Source organism: Dermacentor variabilis, chromosome 5 (assembly GCF_050947875.1).
Source record: "Dermacentor variabilis isolate Ectoservices chromosome 5, ASM5094787v1, whole genome shotgun sequence".
Lineage (NCBI taxonomy): Eukaryota > Metazoa > Arthropoda > Arachnida > Ixodida > Ixodidae > Dermacentor > Dermacentor variabilis.
In genome coordinates, this window is record NC_134572.1 from 78,188,740 (window position 1) to 78,206,543 (window position 17,804).

Below are 17,804 nucleotides of genomic sequence, written 5' to 3' on the forward strand. Positions count from 1 at the left end.
TGGTCGTTTTATGGGAGATATTCTGCGTCACAGTCGAACTGATTCCTCAAGCTTGGAGCGCTTCTGGGGATACATTAGCGCCCTCGCGTGTTCAGATAATCAGTGGTCTGAGTCGAATCTGTTGTAGCGGGTGGCAGAGTGACGGAGACGATCCAAGAGCACGTACCGCACTGTTTTATTTCAGTGACAGCGAACTATATATATAGGATGCTTGCCTATGACGTGACATAAAAAGAACGAATCATGTTTGACACGTGTGGCACAGCACTTCATATCAGAATCCAACACAGTCATCCGGCTTCATCGTGTAAACGAAGCCGATTTGGGTGTAGGAGCCAGTAGCTTTGTTAAACATGACAACCGATTTATAAGCCAACCAAGCAACTCATCCGGAGCTTTTCGAAGTTAATGTCGAAACCACTGGTGCGCCTAAATAACTAAATGACAGTCATAATGGGCATCTTACTCATTCTTCTTTTCAAAAGAAACAGCGCGTATCCGGCGTTCATCTCCTCCTTCTTCTTAAGCTTCTGAGCGTTATCATCGTAGTCTTAGTCGTATACTCTTACGAAGCAATTTACCGCTCTCGTCGCGCTTGTCTTACATCTGCTGGCACTTTCAGTTATAGAATTCTTTTTCTTTTTGTCCTAATCAGGACCGCTTTTGTAGATACCTAGCGTACGATGAAGTTATGCTCATGCAAGACCTTGCCCAAATTGACGGCCTCCAAAAAGCGTCGTTTTTCTCGAAACCTCCATGTCGACACTGACAAGCTCATAGTTTAGCTGGTAAAAGCGCCTGCCTCGTGATGGCCTGGTTATTGATGCGATTTCACGCAAGATAAACACTGCTGAATTTCTTTTCCTTGGCCTTACTTTTTATCACATTGAACGACCAAAACGGTGTTCCGCCAAATATCAGTGAGGCATTGTGAGTGTTTTAGAAAGATCTGCAGAGTTCCACCTATGGCGTATTTCCGTTCGGGAAAGCCGACTGTTATAATTATTGCAAACTAGAAATTTTCACTCTGTACTGTTATCTATTAAATCGCACTCCTCAGAAGTTCTCTGTCGCTCCGAAAGGCAAACAACTCGACTAAACCCCTGCCATGGATTCAGATAAATATAGACTAAATCTTAAGGAAGAAAAGGAAAATGTGGATTCCACGCACTGTGGGAATCGTTGTAAGCAAAGTTTTGTATGCTGTTTGCTTTGATTGACGATGATTAGCGGTGGTGTTGGGGGAGAATGTGTAATTCCTTCAGCGTTTAGTTCAATGCGAGAGTGGTGAGTCGATGTCAAACATTACCTTGCGGGCACCACTGCTGTTTGTCGGCGTAGTCCGCAGAACACACAGGACGACGTGTTAGCTTGACGTGTTGTTGTGCGTCATTGTTCGTAATCGCTGAGAGGATTAATCATTATCATTGCCTCGTATGGCACATCGCATCGTGGCACAAGTGTACAGAAGAAGATATCCTCAATAACGACTAGGGTCAGCAAGGGCACCTCTCTTGCGCGATGGGCTGCTGTAATGGAGCGCTCGGACGTGTGACATACGGACGCGGCAGCGGAGCGTGCTTCACAACCACGGCTATGGGCAAAGACGCCAGCTGCAAGCGCTTTCTTTAGGCTATGGACGATTGTAATGTTTGCACTATCACAGCCCAGCACGCGACCTCCACAGCCCAGCATCTGCATTTTTGTCACGTGGGAAAGCAAGCACAGCACGTACCATGCGCACAAGCAGTGAAATGCTGCCGCGGCGGCGCCGGCCGAGATGCGCGGAGGCGAGAGCCATCTGAGGACATTGCAAGAAACCCAGCGGCGCGTGCGGGTTTGACCCAACAGCAGCAGCACCCGGGAAGCCGGGCGAAGAGGCAAACCACCATCACCACCACCACCACCATCAGCATAATAATAATAATAATAATAATAATAATAATAATAATAATAATAATAATAATAATAATAATAATAATAATAATAATAATAATCGTCACCGTCGTCGTCATCATCATCAGCAGCATGGCTACGCCCACTGCAAGGCAAAGGCCTCTCCCATACTTCTCCAACTACCCCGGTCATGTGCTAACTGTGGCTGGAATGGCTGGAAACATCCCAATTCACAAGCCCAAACCCTGGAAAAAAAAACTGGGAACATTACTCATAATCAAACTGAAACAAAACGATTTGCGTGAACCAACGTATGACCATTATTTGAGCTACAGCATTTAAACCACCTTCTGTTGTCCTATCTGCTGTCCAAAGTGGGTTTGAACTCGAGCCGGGCATTGTGGCTTGAACACATCGGAAAGTGCCACCAAACACGACGCGGAGCAACAAAGGCGCGATTTCACTGCCAGTGCAACAACGTCACGCATAAAGGCTAGGACGGCTAGGACGTTGCGCCGTCATGCCCTTTCGCTCGGGCTTTCCATTAACCTGTCTCTTCCACCTGCTGCTCACAGCCCAAACTGAGCGACGGTGTTGTCTCCGCCACGCTCCGGACTAACAATGCGAATACACGGCGGCTAAGTTTGCTAAACCGAGCGCACGTCCACGAGCTCTCGCTGCGGTCTGCGCGAAATAAGAAGCGGTACAACAACGCGTGGACGCACGCGCTCCTCATTACCCCATGCAAACGACCAGCAGTGAGCCGCACCGATGCTCGCCGGCTGAGCACGCGGAGCGCAAGCAGGTCAAGACCGCACTTAGTCGGGCGCCTCAACATGGCTGGTTAGCGGCAAGGTCCGCGTTGTCGCCGAAGCAGAGAGAGGAGAGGACGGGGCCGGGGGACGGTGGGGGGGGGGGGGGGCGATGTTTTTGACAGATAGGCGCCCGTTGTGGTCCACTTATCCCCCGCGGCGACTGCTTGCGCAATTAGAAGCGCTCGCCAGCGGCAGCCGCACCTTTCCGGGAGCTACAGCGCGGCCCGCGCGAACGCCACACTATGTGGCGCTAGCGCACGCCCGCCCGCTCGCTGGCTCGCCGTAGGGGGCGAAGTGCTAACGAACGGCGCAGACACAGGGAGGAGGCGTTGGCAGCGAAACGGCTACCGGAAGGGAAAAAGAGACAAGAAAATGAGAGGAAAGGAAAACGGGGAAAGCGGGGAAGCGCTGACAGTCACGCGGAAGGGAAAGAAAGGAAAATGAGCACGCTGGTTTGGGGAAGGCTTGGAAGCACTCGACGTAAGATGAAGCGCCGGAGCTGCGGTACCCAGGGGCGACGGACGTTTTATAACGCCCGGGCCACATGTCTCCGAAACCGAAAGCAAAAGTAAATCAAACAAAAGCAAAAGAAAGCGAGGGGAGGGGAGGGGACGCAGAGGCGTTGAAAAGAGCTGGTGGAGGGGAAAATAATGTTAGAGCGGCTATAATGCAGTATTTCTTTCTTTGTAATAATTTTTTTACGTGGCTGGCTACGCAATGTTCACTCCAGCCTTTTCATCGCCCTACGCGACTCCCTCCCTTCTGTCTCCTCCTTTCTTGATATCATACACCGCTTTGCTTGAAAATCACCTCCTTTTCTTGGGCGCTCGAGCGCCTTTTTCTCGTTTTCTCTTCTTTGATTAATTTATTTGCTTGTTTCTTTTTCACGTCGCCGTAGCGTGCAGGCGTTTCCTGCGCTTCGTGTTCCGGGTGCAGATTCGCGCTCTCTCTTCGCTTACTGTTTGCTGTCCTATGTTTTGTTTTGTTTTTTATCTCTTGTGATTTGTTTGTCACTTTCTGGGGGTCGTGTCGGGAACGATTGAGGCGTTAGCCAGAAAAGGGCCTCAATCGATGATGGGTGCTCGTTCGACACGGCCAGCAGAATGAGGACTTTCCGCAGCGTATCTTCTGGCTGTGTGTCACGCCAAAAAAACGATGAGGAAAAAAAAGGAATAGGGGGTAGAGAGGGGCGGTGGGGGTGGCATTGGGGGTGGAAAAAGTATGACTGCTTGCGCGGAGCGAAGGAAGGAACACGTCGACGGTGCCGAAGCAAACACGTGGCTGAGATCAGACAGGAACGAAACGAGAGAAGCACGAGCCAGTCACTGACGGGGAAATGTTTTCGCGGTGAAGAGGGGCGACGCCACGTTTTCCTTCTTTTTCGTTTACATTTTTGATTTTGTTTTCTCTTTTTATTACTCGTCTCGCCTGCTTTCGCCGTGGTTGATGGTGACGTTAAAGGGACGACACGGGCCAATCGCGTCGATCGGCGCCGAGGTAACGCTGACAGCATGCAAGGTTGATTGCCTCGCGAATATTGAGGGCCGCAAAGCGAACCTAGATTGGAAAAGGTGGGACTGGTGAAATTTCTTTTAAAAAAGATAAGTTATAAAATACTTTAGTGAATAGGCTGAAATTTAAACTGCGAATAAAAAATAAGGAGGGGGGGGGGTGCTTTCTGCCGCGATGTTCTAACTTATTTGGCATCGCTTTAATCGGGGCAGCGAAGCGGTTTCTCCTGGGGTTCAGAGATTTTTAATAAGGCAGGACAGTGCAGCGCTGAATGCCAATTTTTTGCGAACTTTATTTTTGAAGTCCTTTCGCGAAATTACAGCTCCGCTTCTCTGCTTAGGTTACTGCCACATGTCTGTCTGCTCGCATGGCCGCCCACTTCAATGAGGTCGTTTGAATTCATTCTGCTCCACTGGCAGCTGCTTTTGAAAGAAGCCTGGACATTTGGGTTACAAGCGCGGGGGGAGACTCTGATCTCAAATTTTCTGTTGACGCATAACGGTGCGTACAATTTCAGTCTTGCCGTGTATCTTGCAAACAAGAAGCCGGTTTTCTTACTTTCCAATAACGGCCCTCAATGCCTTAAGTTACGCAGCATATACAGGATGAAGTATTGCTTAGGAACGTGGAGCCGAAATTTCGCCCAAAAGAGAAAAGCTCTTTCTGAGCAAACGTTGCGCAATGTTCTGCTTCGTTTTACTCTAGTTTATCTCATAATTCATATTTTTTCGGTACGTTAACTATGTGTTATTTCCTGCCTTCACTAACTCAGTTAAATTTCGTAGGCGATAAATGCGCCGTAAATGATGAAATCTGAAAATTTTACCCAAACTTTTTAACCTTCCTATAAGCGTTAGTGATCGTATCTTACTATTGTATCCAACGCAGAGGCAGAATCACATTTTATTTACCAGACAATACGCCGGAAGGCCCGCTTAGCTAAAAACTGAAAAAGCGGCTTGACAAGGCCAAGTTGGCCAATGCAGGGTAGCAACGGTACAGCATGTATATATATTCACATGCGAACTCGCCGTTGCAGAGCCAAATGAAACGAGCAAATAACAATACCTAACACAAAGCATTCATGAATCACACAGTTACGCCTCAAATATAGCAATAGAAACAAAAATAACATTCGTTCCGGTAACTGGTCCATAGCGCTCCCTCTTCCTTTCTTTTTTTTTATACATGTGTTTCTACCAGTAAGAAATCAAGCTCGGTTGTTTTTAGTGAAGTACGTTTAATTAACTCTTTTTACGTTCCTCAGAAAAGCTTGCTCTTTTCTGGCTTCAATTAGGCACCGATATCTGCAAAGCTCTCCAAACAGAAACAACGACGCAAGCTACGATACAAAGTTCTGAACTCCAGATCCAGAGTTCCGAATTGGCCTCTTCAAAACAAAAGATATCCTGTCTATAAATGACCCCAGTCGCTCTAATGAAGCAGATTAGCCTGGTGGCTGCGTCGTGCCACTTAATGGCACAAAGGCCACTAATGAGTCGCTCTAAGCGATAAATAAACCCCGTTTTGTTCTTTTTACTTGTTTAAAGCACACTCGTTAAGGTGCAGCTTGTTTTCGAAAGACTCTCCGTTAGTGACAACCACGCTTCTGCAGGTAGCGACAACAATGCTAGCCAGAAGGCTCCTTTATATTTCCTTCACAAACATTGTTTTGCGTGCTATACGATTGCAGTAAACTGCGTTATTGCCTATTCCCCGCAGTAAGAATCGATAAGCAAATCATTGTTATAGTAACATAGTTTTATCTCCAGAAAGAATCGCTGGCTCTTTTATGCTTATCTTTGACGAGGCCGATGGAATGTCAAGCTACATGTATGCTTGAAACGCGACACTGATGTAATATTTGCAATGTTCCTTCGTCAGTTTTTTTTCTTTTTTCATAGCAGTGTTTATTTGGGCGTTCTGTTTGTTTACTTCATTGTTCTAACTTTAGTGGCACGCTGTTTAAGAAAAGGTGTGAAGTTGTTTTAATCGCCTTTAGAAAGTTCATTCTAAGCTATGATGTTTTAAGTTGCCACGTTCCGCGAACGACATGGATTCCTGGGTATTCAAGCTCATTAGCGAGTAGCGAATTAAGTTGCGGATGGCGTGTTTTCTTCAGCGGACAAAAAACGAACGCAGAAGGAACTAAGATCGTACTTGATCTTTTCGGTATAACATTCAAACCGGGAATGCGTACTGTCACTGGTTCTCAATGCCTGGTAGGAACAATGGTATGGACATAGAATATTATACTTCCACTTGCAAGGGGAAAAGAAACGTTTAAAGCGTACTTATCGGAAGGAATTTTGCAGGACGGCACATGAAAAAAGAAAAACAGATGAAGTTAGATATATGTGGGTGAGCCGAGCGCTCTTGATTTCAGTTTGCGGGAAATGAGCAGCACAGGGTGCGTCGACCTCTGTCAAGCCTTTCTTCTGGCTTTTTGTCGATTCACCCAACATCCTCATGACGATGTTGAATAAAGAATTGAATTGAATTGAAAAAAAAAACATAGATTGTGTCCCAGTGCTCCATTAACCCCGGCAGAGCTTCACGCGATTCTTTCTATAATGAAATGTATATGCTCACAAAGACAACCATGTGATTAAAGTGATTCTGAAGCATCAATATTTTCCCTAAAAAAACAGCTTGCACAGCGAATGGTGCTTTGGTATATGAGATACAAAGAAATTGCACCATTGCAAAAGAGGAACAGCATATAGTACTCTAGCGAGTACGAACTCATCGTAGAATTGCAGGCAATGATAATGTAGATGCTTTCGCACGTGGGGCCCACAAGAAGGATGAGACCGCAATCATTCGTTATTTGTAGAGATGCGCCTAGTGCTATGAATAAAATATCCACTCGAATTACGAGGAAGACTCCGTATAATAATGGCACTCAATGTTCAACATTATTCAGGATAGGCCACTAATGAGGTTCAGGATATCGTTCAAGGTCAGACGTGCTACATAAACAGTAAAACAAAGATTACGGCTTGGTATGTATACACAATATGCTTCTTATACAGGATAGAAAAAGCTAATAGCCCCATTTGTTCCGGTAAAGAATTTTATGGAGGTATAGAGCAACTCATCTTACACTATATCAAACACTCAGCTTGCAACCAAAAGCTCTCAAGAAAACTACAGAGTCTTGATTGAAGAACACTGCCGATGGAGACATTCTTGGGTGTGTGGCGAACAGAAACATCACACATACGGGCAGTACATGCACTTTTAGAGTTTCTTGACGAAACAAGAATTGCAAAAAAATTATCGGGGATATTCAAATAATTTCGAAGATGTTGGACTTTTTATGACTCTTAATTATACTCATTCAGACATGTGCACAGAAGTTGGCGACACTTGTGGTAACATAAAAACCTACGATTCTAGGGATATGTTCCCGTATGTTCCGATTCTAGGGCAATGTTCATTGTATGCGCATATATTATGGTGAATGACATATCGTGGTGGTCTGTGTGCGTTGCTTATTTTTTTTACCTCCTTCTTTATCCCGCGGACAGCATTGCACTTCTGTTCAAGCTTGTGAACATTAATTGTGAACTTGTGGCTTCTGTTTGATAACTTGGGAACTGCTTGCCGAAAGTCGTTCTTGAGTAGTAGTAGTAAAACTTTATTAAGAAAGGGACTGGGAGAAAGAAAGGAATGGGAACAGTATTTTTTTTTTATCACTATGGCTTGGCTCTTATTAGGGTGTTCCTCTTTTAAACGCGCGTATGAGCAAAACAGTAGCTGGCGCTTCTACGAGGCGCGAACATCTCCACACAGACAGAAAAAAAAAGTGACCATCTTGTTTGTCTGCGCATACACGTTAACTCGCCCAATACCGTAAAAGTGAGCTACACAAGTGGACAGACTCGCTAATATGGCTCCATGTGTGATGTCTCAAAGGACGTAAAACATACTTTGTGTGCCTGCAGCCAAAAGGCGAATCGGGCATCATTAAGAAAGAGGCGGGGGGGCTGATTTCGTCAAACACATTGAACACTCACAGAGGGTGGGGTGGAGAGGGAGGTTAGCTTCACGCTCAAATTTGTCAGCGTACGAATTTTCTACGCAACATATACACCAGGGCCACTTCACGTGCTACACGAACTACCAAGTGCATGTCTTGGCGGGACCTCCAGGGCCTTCCTTATAGACTCGCCGCGAAATGCGGGACACTGTGGTCCTTTGCGCAAGTGCCGGCTGCGTGATGCAGGCGAAGAAGTCTTCCCGAGAGTTACAGGTGCTGACAAAACTCTTAACAGCCTTCCGTGTGGGCGTGCGCGTCCGTGCATGTATGTGTCGATTGTGTATTCGTATGAACATGATGCATCTCATCTCATCTGTCAGCCGACTTTTTCTCAGTAGGAAATCAGGCAATCAGGCAGGCTTAAACTTTCAGTTGATTATTGATGCGAACCATTAATAATACATCTCTTCTGCTCTAGATCCGTTCATTGGTTCCTTCTTACTGCTTCACTGTCTGCCACTCTTTACTCGCTTCCTAGAGACCTTACTGCTGCAGCTTCGGTCCCGAGATAAATACACATTCTGACGATGTTTTTGTCAATGCCAGCTGCGGCCACTATGTGCTTTCTTTTCAGTTGGAATCTAAACCGTGCCAAGGCAAGTCCGCAGATGCGGACAAGGGACAAGTCGATAGTGCGTTTCAGCTTGTTTTTTTATGCGATCAATTAATTATAATGGTAGTGCCTTTCTCTAAAACTGTCAGTACGCTCGAGAGCGTACCGCAGTGACCATTCGTCCACAAGCGGTGCGTACACAGAAAAAGAGAAACAGAAAGAAAAACTCGCATAGCACAGTAAGTTATACAACGTTATATACACCTACACCCCCTGGGAAGTAAAAATTTAGACCACAACATCAGCCATTCTTTTTACAGTGAAGCTGTCTATGGCTAAGATATGGGGTAAAATGTGTCTGAGAAGTTGACAAAAAAAAAAAAAAAACAAGTCATCACGTCGGCCGATCCCAGTGATAGTGCAGAAAGGCTCTGAGCTCACTGGCACATACACCTGTGGGCTCGGGGACCCGTAACGGCGCCCTGAACTGTCCTTGTCGCACGTGGGGGACCTTTGGCCTGCTGATTGTGCTCTTTTCCACTGCAGCAGTCAGCGCCCCTGAGGCGACTTGCGAGTCGGACGCGGACTGCCGACGACTGAGCTTCCAGGCTGCCACGGTGGGCGTCGGGTGCGACGTGTCAACGCACCGATGCGTCTGCTCCAACCGGACGCTCGTGCTCACGCGCCGCGGGACGTGCCTGCCCAGTGAGTGCCCAATTTTTTTTTTTCACGTGATAAAAAAATGTCTGTATTGCAGTATAGGCATGCGCTAGAAATATAAGGGAGGATTTGGAACTCAGGGACTCGCGACCGTTGTTTAGAGTTACGATTCCTTTCTGGTATATGTTACCACGTGCGCGCTGTCTCTCTTAGTATATTTTTCATTTAAATTACTACATTTGCTTAAAATAATTCGTATTTTTTTCTATAGGGGAAAGGAGTAGCTAGAGGTGTACTACTTCTAATCTCTCAAGTTAGACCTCACTTAGAGAGAGCGAGCGAGAAAAAAGATTTATATACAAAGACAGGGAGCTTCAGCCTAGGTAGTTTTGGTTGGCTGTCCTACATGTGGAGAGTGTATAAGATGTATAAGGATGTATATATGTAAGGAAAGGGTGCATAAGGATAAAAAGAGAAAGAGGAACGAGCACAAATAAAGTGCTCAGTACGCTGTGCAACATTTGCGGGCGGCGCTTTTAATGTCTATTATGAAGGCCCCTTACCCTCAAGTGCTTTCGTAGCACAAATATAGCCTTCTGAGCAGAGTTCCCATAAGCCAATTTAATCCTACCTAATTAGCTAACTATATGGCCAGCGCAAGAAGTGCGACTCAAAACTGCCGAGTTACGTGAACGATGTTTTCTATCGCACGTTCCTTTGGCCGCTATGAAATATGTACGTCTCAGTTTACTTCACTCGGCAATCTTCTCTTGTGCGTAGCGCATGCACGACGTATGCCGCGCTTTGTACATTCTCGGCCTAGACCGGGCTCGTAGTAAACTGTTCTTTAGTGTTAGTGGCAATGACATTTCTCTCAAGAAGGCGTGCTCCTCTCATTGACAAATCTGATAAATACTGCACGGGCGACATTGTTATGAGCGTGCGTCATTTCTGCGGATTTGGCGCTTTCCTATCGACGCCATCGTGGCGTGAATAGAGGAAAGCGGTTCGGCTTAGAATTCGCAGATATGACGCAGCTCTGGGCCTTAGAGAGGCGCGAAAAGTTTTGTAGTAGCGCGAGGATGCTAATTGTATACGCTGTCGTCAGAATTTCGTGACCGAAAAGGCCGCGTTCGGCAAGATAGGCGACGATGCTGGAGATGCCACGTTCTTTACTAGCGTCACTTGGCCCTTTATACCCTGAAACAGCTAAAGCAGCTATTGTTATTGCTTCAAAAGGTGAGTGATTTCCGCAGAGATTTCACCAAGTGCAGTTTCGCTCGGTATCGCTCTCCTACCGAAGTGCTGAACTCCGAGATCAAAAGCGATGCACGGAGCCCTTATGCAGTGCATGCACCGTTAGCCAATTTACAACACCTCTCAAGAAACAAAACAAACAAGACAAACAAAAACGAGAGAGAGAGAGAGAGAGAGAGAGAGAGAGAGAGAGAGAGAGAGAGAGAGAGAGAGAGAGAATCTCCTAAAGAAGCTTCAAGTATCAGCAAACAGTGACGCTAGCTTTACGTAACATCTATGGCCGTCATTCTTTCAATTTGCTGCCCTTCTCTGAACACAGGCCCGCAGTGAGAAGCGCATGCCCCGGAGTTATAGTCTGTATCTTGCAGAGTGCACACATGGTGCTGTTCTGCAAAAAGAGCCAAAGCACAATCTGTTTATACACTTCTTTAATAAGCGCAGCGCAAATGAATTCTCAGTAGCTCCTCTTCCAGGATCTCTCCTTCCCCTTAGCAGCCACGCGAAAGCCTCCAGACGATATTAATTCTACGGGCGTCCGTTGCCTTCAGTTCTACCGAGCATTCGCCCTAACCATTCCAAGAAACTTTTGCTCAACGTCACAGTTGGCTCGCGCGAAAAGCGAGCGTGGTCAGCAGCCGGCCAAAACGCAATTACTTTCGCCGCGTGCATGGTTCCACTTTTGTGCCCAGACTCTTTGTGTGGCTGCGAGGGGAAGCATTTCTTTCATCTCCCGCGAGCGCTTTCATGTGCAATGCTCGGGTCATAGGTCGGTGCCATCTGGCGCAGTAGTAGGAGAGCCGCCGCTTCTCGGTCGACCGGCGTTCCCTTTCATTTCCACGTCCGTTTGCAGCAGGCACGTGGTCTACCCCTCTCTCTGTCTTTATTTACCTCCAGCTCTCCGTCATCACTTCTGCGGCTGAAAATGCGCAGCTCCTGGGCGCGTCGCATTATCTCCCCAACTGCCGAGCACGTATTTGGTGGGCTTCTGTAACAGTCAGATTGCTCACCCTTTAAATTGTGCTTCTCCACACATATAGTTATTTTGAGGGAAAGCCATTGGTAGGGGGTGAAGATGACGTGCCACCAGAACATGTGTGGTGGCTCCCTGGCAGCCCCTACTTGGGGAAAGGCAGGGGAAAAAGAAACAAACAAAGAAATAACGTTTGACAGCGTCTGCTTCGGCAACAATCGCTCACCGTCCAGATTAATTCGCTCGGCTGTCTCAATTGATATTCTGTCTGACGTGCGCATTTCCTCTCCCTTTGCCTCCGTGGGCTTCGCTCTCGAAACAGACCGCAGCAGAAAGGCCGGCGGCAAACAATCATTCGTCGTGGAGTCGCGTGCGTTCCGAGTGCCTAGCCCGCCTTCGTTCCTTGGGCAAGGTATCGGCTGCTGCTATCGAACGGAAGAAGGAAGGCGCAGGCGCGCCAGATTTATGTGAGAAGGGAGCTCCGTGCGAGTCATGGCCGAGTGACGCGACGCAGATTTACAGTCTTTAATGTGTGTGCAGAGACGTTTCTGCCCTGCCACCGTGTGAGTACCGTCTCGTGGGTCTTCAATCATCGGTCCCAGTTTCTTTTTTCCAGAATCGATTAACAGTGACGTTTGAGAGATGTCTCACTGGTGTGTCTTTTTTTTTTTCGTTTTGCATTACGCTGAAGCCACTGAGACTCGGTAAACAGTATCTGATTAGCTGTCTCCTTTTCGTATCGATCTGAAATACTGCTACGCACGCCGTCCAAGTAATTCGAAGCTCCGAAAACAGCGCTCCAACGCGCTGACTTTGCATCCGGCAGTAGCAGGAGAAAGAAATCGATCCACCACAAATTTCACAATGTTTTCATCTACCACCATTATTGTTAAGAGCAGAGGGATGATAAAAAAATAAAGGAAAACTAGCAATTAAACTTCGTAGTTGCCGTTTGCTGAAGACTGTTTATACAGCGTGTTTGCGATATAAAGAAAGTCGGCAAAATGAAACTATTTAATAGCACACTGATGTACCCCGTCCAATGATGATGGCATAGCATTCTAAAGCCTTAAGGGCGAGTCACTAAATGGAAGTGTTATGCTGATCGAAATTTGCCGGTTATTAAGGCGATGGAAATTTGCAGATGAGAATTCTTTTATAACGCAAATGTTGCTCTTAAAAGGTCCATGAAGCGCTATGCGTCCGACAGCAAGTAGGCAAAATTTGAACGCGTTCGTTGGGGTAGAATATTTGAATTTTTTTTAAGTCGCGCTCAGAGCACACAGCAGCCCGGCAAATCTAAATGGTGATGAAATCAATCCCACTCCCGCAAAGGGCTACCTCAGTTTAAGGTACGCCCATCTCTAAGGCAATGATTTTGTGTACCGCAAGCACAGGAAGTGATTGGCCGCAGCTCGAAACACGTCACAGCCACCACGGGTCATTTCTTTTTTGCACATACGTCTAGGCGGTCTGTTGCTGCTTTTTATCATGCGAGTGAAATAATTGCGGGCACAATTTAACGGCGACGCCTCTGCTGTGTCATTTGGTGCCAGAACGCGCGCAGAAGAACGTCTAATGGGGTGTGGAAATGTTTTGGAGCCGACGAACGACACAGCGGTGGCTCTGCGGAGGAGCTTAGAGCCACAGATTTGAAATGGAAAATTTGAATTGATATGTGTGCTAAAAGCAGTATTTCTCTTCTCATTTTTTTGTTGTTTTCTTTTTATATAACCTTACTGAGGCCTCTACTCTTAGTTGCAGTAATAGACTGAGAATAGTCTGACCACCGTGACATGGCCCTTTTAAAGGCAGTAGGAATTTGCCACACCGGTAGCTATGTGATACAGAAAGCCAGGTGGCGTTGCTTATTATTCTTCTGCTCGTAACGTCATAAACTTTATCTTTGTCTGGTCGTGAGTGGTTAGTTGCTTATTACCAAAAATGAATCCACATATTTCAAAAATGAACAACACAATAATAACCTAACGGCTTTCTTACGCATTTCCATAGTCAAAAAGTATGCCCGTAGGCAAACATGTGCTGCGAAATCAGCGGCGCGAAATAACGTAACTTTGCGTAAATAGCGTAACGTAGCGTGTGATTCGCTCAGTTGCAGCACGTACTGCTTATGCGACCGTGTTTTTTTTTTTTTCGCAAAAATATAGCCAAGTATGGTGTAACCAATTAGTGCCCGTACTCACAAAAAACTCGTAGACTAAAATTGTTAGTAAGAGCGAATACTGGTGTCGGACGTATCATTAGAGAAGGCGACCGACCAATGGCAATAGAGCACTTAAGAAAGAAAAGCTTTGTGAATTATACCCCTGGCTCGTGAATGCATTTGAAACAGTACGACACCGTGGAGTACACGCGGTGACCGCGGTGAGGACGCAAACAGTGACGGCTCCTCCGAGTGCTTCAACGCGGAGGATGGCCAAATACAAAATTTAAGGATGCTTCCGGAAAATGTTCACAGAGCAGAGGCGTTTATTAGTTGCCTCCAGTAGTATTAGGAGGACTGGAATTTGGCACAACGGGATTTACTAGACGGCTAACAACAAAAACGTCCCGTGACACGCAGAGAAAAAAAAAAGGGAAGGAAAGACAAGGAGGTAAGCCAGTGTAAGTATACCTGCTGGCTACCCTGTGCTGAGGAAAGGAATAAAGAGAATAAAAGGTGATAGAAGAAACAAATTAAAAAACAAAGTGAGAAAAATTCACGCATAAGACGATGCTGTAGCCCTATGTGCTATAACTTTCAAAGTTAGTCGCGCAATTCACAAGCCCTTAAAACTTTAGCACAGCTCTTAAGGCCTTGGGTGGCGAAAAAGAAAAATATGCCCTGACGCATACGTGAACTTCGCACTAGAGCGAGGATATTATTAATGAGAAGGCAAGTACTAGCATTATTGAGTAACCTAGCAGGCCACAAGGGTAGTCTAGCAGGCCATAACCTAGCAGAACACATATACCGCGACGTGGAATCCTCAACAAAAGATGATAATTAGTAGAGCAGCATGAACTTGATATGCCCGGAAGAAAAAATGTCTATTTCTACGTACACGTGCCTATTTTATTTATTCGACAGAATAAAAGATTAAACTCCGACGAAGACAAAGGGTTGACTTAGGGTGGTGAACCGTGAAGGGGGCACTCAGGTACACAGTGATGTTTTCGCTCTAACGTCACTACATTGCGAGGTCCACAGTTACAAGAGAAAATGTATCTTTTTAGCAAGTTTCAAACAAACGTTTCCCAAGCAATGCAAGGTGTAATCGTCTTCGGCACAGACTTTGTGTACAGGGTGTTCAATATTAACGGGCGTTAACATAGCGCTAATGTGCGCAGTTCTGTAAGCGTACGTACTTCTATTGAGCGCACTGGAAGCTGCATGACCAAAAAGAAACTTCAACATCAATATCTGTAGCCCTGGCCATTAATTTGTCTTCATCTGGTCCAAGGATACCTTTCTTTTCATCGTTAAACGGGAGTAATTACGGGAAGCTGCAATATTTTTCCAGTCACCGCTGTTCCGTTTGTGCTTTATAAAAAAGATAAAAGAAGAAAAAAGAGTTCAGCAAGCCATGAAGTTTTTTTTCCCCGTCTTTTGTGCCACAATCCCAGGCAGCGTGAAGTCTGTTTTCAACATAAGCTCCTTCCCTTGAACGAGAATCAATAAGGCCGCTTCTTCATCCCATGAGAGGTTCGGGTTTTCAGATATCTATCCCGTCAGAGACCGTGCTCTAGCCAATGAAATAAGGCAGCACGTGGGACATTAAAGCATACCACCGTCCTTACATGGCATATTAAAAAAAAGCTGCTTTCTTACTCGTTCGAGAATGTTCCACGTGCTGTAGCCACGTAAAAAATGAAGACTGGCGAGCACACTAATAGCCGACATGCTAATGAGGACTGCAATTTTCCGGTTTTTGATATCACTTTGTTTTTCAAGACACGCGTCGGCTGTTGCTGTCAGTTTGAAAAAAAAAAAGTCAGATAGGGTTTCCTTTTTTAGTTTTTTTGGTTAGCGGGGACAAATATGAAAGTGAGACGTTTAGCCCCACATGGCACTCGCCTGTAATTACAAATAAATCCCCACAAAGCTCCCTCTGTGAACAGGTTATTCGAAGGATACAAAAAAAATTAACGCGGAGCGTTATTAACATTACTTCAAATTAATAAGAGCAGTAATCCATACGTGCAGTCGGTCGATCAGTGGAACACTTAATAATCATTTTATCGAATGTTCTTAGAACCTAAATCACTCAATTTTTAGTAGTTAGAACGCGTCCACGACGTGCTGAAACTTCGCAGCTAATGCCTCGTGTTACACGAGTCTTCTTGCTTCTTTAACAAAAAGAAATAAAGTTAAAACTTTATCTGCGCACAGTTGTTCTATATTTTTTTCTCTTTTCCTTGAAGGAGCCGAGAACAAGGTCTTAATTAAGAAGGAGACATAGTTGAGTCAGTTATGATTCCTTAAAGTAATTCATGAATTTGCAATAGAAATTTGTAGAAGCGTGCGCCCGTAAGAAGTGGGACGAAGTGGAATTTTTGTCCTATCATATTTTCAGTTTCCTATCCTTGGAGCCAATGTTTCGGCTGGGAACTTGACTTCTTCAACGAGTTGTCCTGGCCAACGTTTTGATAAGTTCGTTATCGAAACGTTGGCTTTACAACGTCCTTTGTCGGACCACTGTTGTCACTTCAAGTATGCATCTTAATATGTGCCTCTGTTATATTTTATTTGTTTATTCGTGTCTCATACAATTCTCAGACTATTATTTTAAGTCATGAAAGAAATATATTTCTTCACACAAAAGAAAAGTTATAGCCTACATTGTGTAATTTGTCGCTTTGGCGCGTTAGTAAACCGATACCAGCTTGTGCATCTTGGTGGTCGGGTAGGTTGCGGTACATTACCAAACAGTAACGTCACTCTTTAGAGGGTGAACTGTTTCCTTGGTTGACCTACCAAGAGATCGCTTTTTTCAGTATTTTTCGCGCTCCTAAATGAAAATGCCAGTTGGGAGCTAAACTTATACCGTCTGTGCCTTCCCTTCTTGCGTTGATCCCGACGTGTTTTGCGCAATCCTGCATGCTGGATCAATGCCAGCCTGCGGAGCTTCCAGTTCTTTTGTTATTGCACGTTACTGGGTTCATACGCAGGAACTAAAAACTACTTTCATAGCCTGGCGGTACACATAGGCCGTAAGAGAAGTGGCTGAATGTTGTTGGTTGCAGGCGCACCTAGTCCTGTGAGACTTTCCGGTGATCACTTCGTCCAAGCGCCGCCAACAGGGAAGCGCACACCTGTGTTGTTAAGTGCGTCATCATTAAGGCACGCAGCGCGAGATTCGTGAACAAGATGACGTGCACAGTGAGGCGGAAGATGACACAAGCTCGCAGCTGGCTAGCCATCTAGAGCACCATCCGCCACGGCTTACCCACCTTTCGACACAATGCCTTGAAATGAGTCCGCCAAACGTTACTGACAACATGCTAAGTTCATTCAGATCACTTAAGAACTTCAAAGAGAGGGAGAGATTGAGAAATAAAGGAATAACAGGAAGCTAAACCAAAGCACTTGAGGATAGCTGAAACGCTTTACTCTCGAATGTCCAGTGTCGCCGCAGACACACACGTCGTTCACGCTAGTACGCGAAACATCTCGACTATGGAGTGCTTTAACCAGAGATTCGCGTCTTGCAACGAATCCAGGGTACTCAAGCAAATCGTCTTCTACACCATCCTTAGTCTTACAAGTAACGGCATAACACCCATAGCAGCAACTTTAAAAGCTTTCCAAATATTGTTTCCAAACGATGCGTTGTAGCTTCTTCTATTGTCTCCCCTATTTAGTTCCCAGTTTCATTGAAACTTTTTTATACATCGCGTTCTCCTATAAATGCCAAAATGTCTTTCAAATTGCGTCGCGTACAATAGAGAAACGGTCAAACTGAAAGAAATAATGAAAAGAAGAGAGTCATTAGTCGTCAGTATAAGTTTCCTTATTCCAAAATTCTAGCCGACTTCGAGATTCTCATTCGAGCAACACGTTGTGAGAAATAAACAAAGAAAATAGATACGTTT

The 17,804-nt window shown here is 45.6% G+C and overlaps 2 protein-coding genes across 3 annotated transcripts in view; one reads left to right on the forward strand and one right to left on the reverse strand.

Annotated features, from left to right (window-relative positions):
- Window positions 1-17,804, reverse strand: part of LOC142582838 (pro-neuropeptide Y-like) — a 283,838-nt gene that overhangs the window by 227,571 nt on the left and 38,463 nt on the right. The gene's annotated exons all lie outside the window — the stretch shown is intronic.
- LOC142582837 (uncharacterized) overlaps window positions 1-17,804 on the forward strand; it is a 212,826-nt gene that overhangs the window by 136,274 nt on the left and 58,748 nt on the right. Inside the window, exon 2 of the mRNA XM_075692906.1 lies at window positions 9,368-9,526. Coding sequence (XP_075549021.1) covers window positions 9,368-9,526 — 159 coding nt within the window. The remainder of the gene's footprint in view (window positions 1-9,367; window positions 9,527-17,804) is intronic.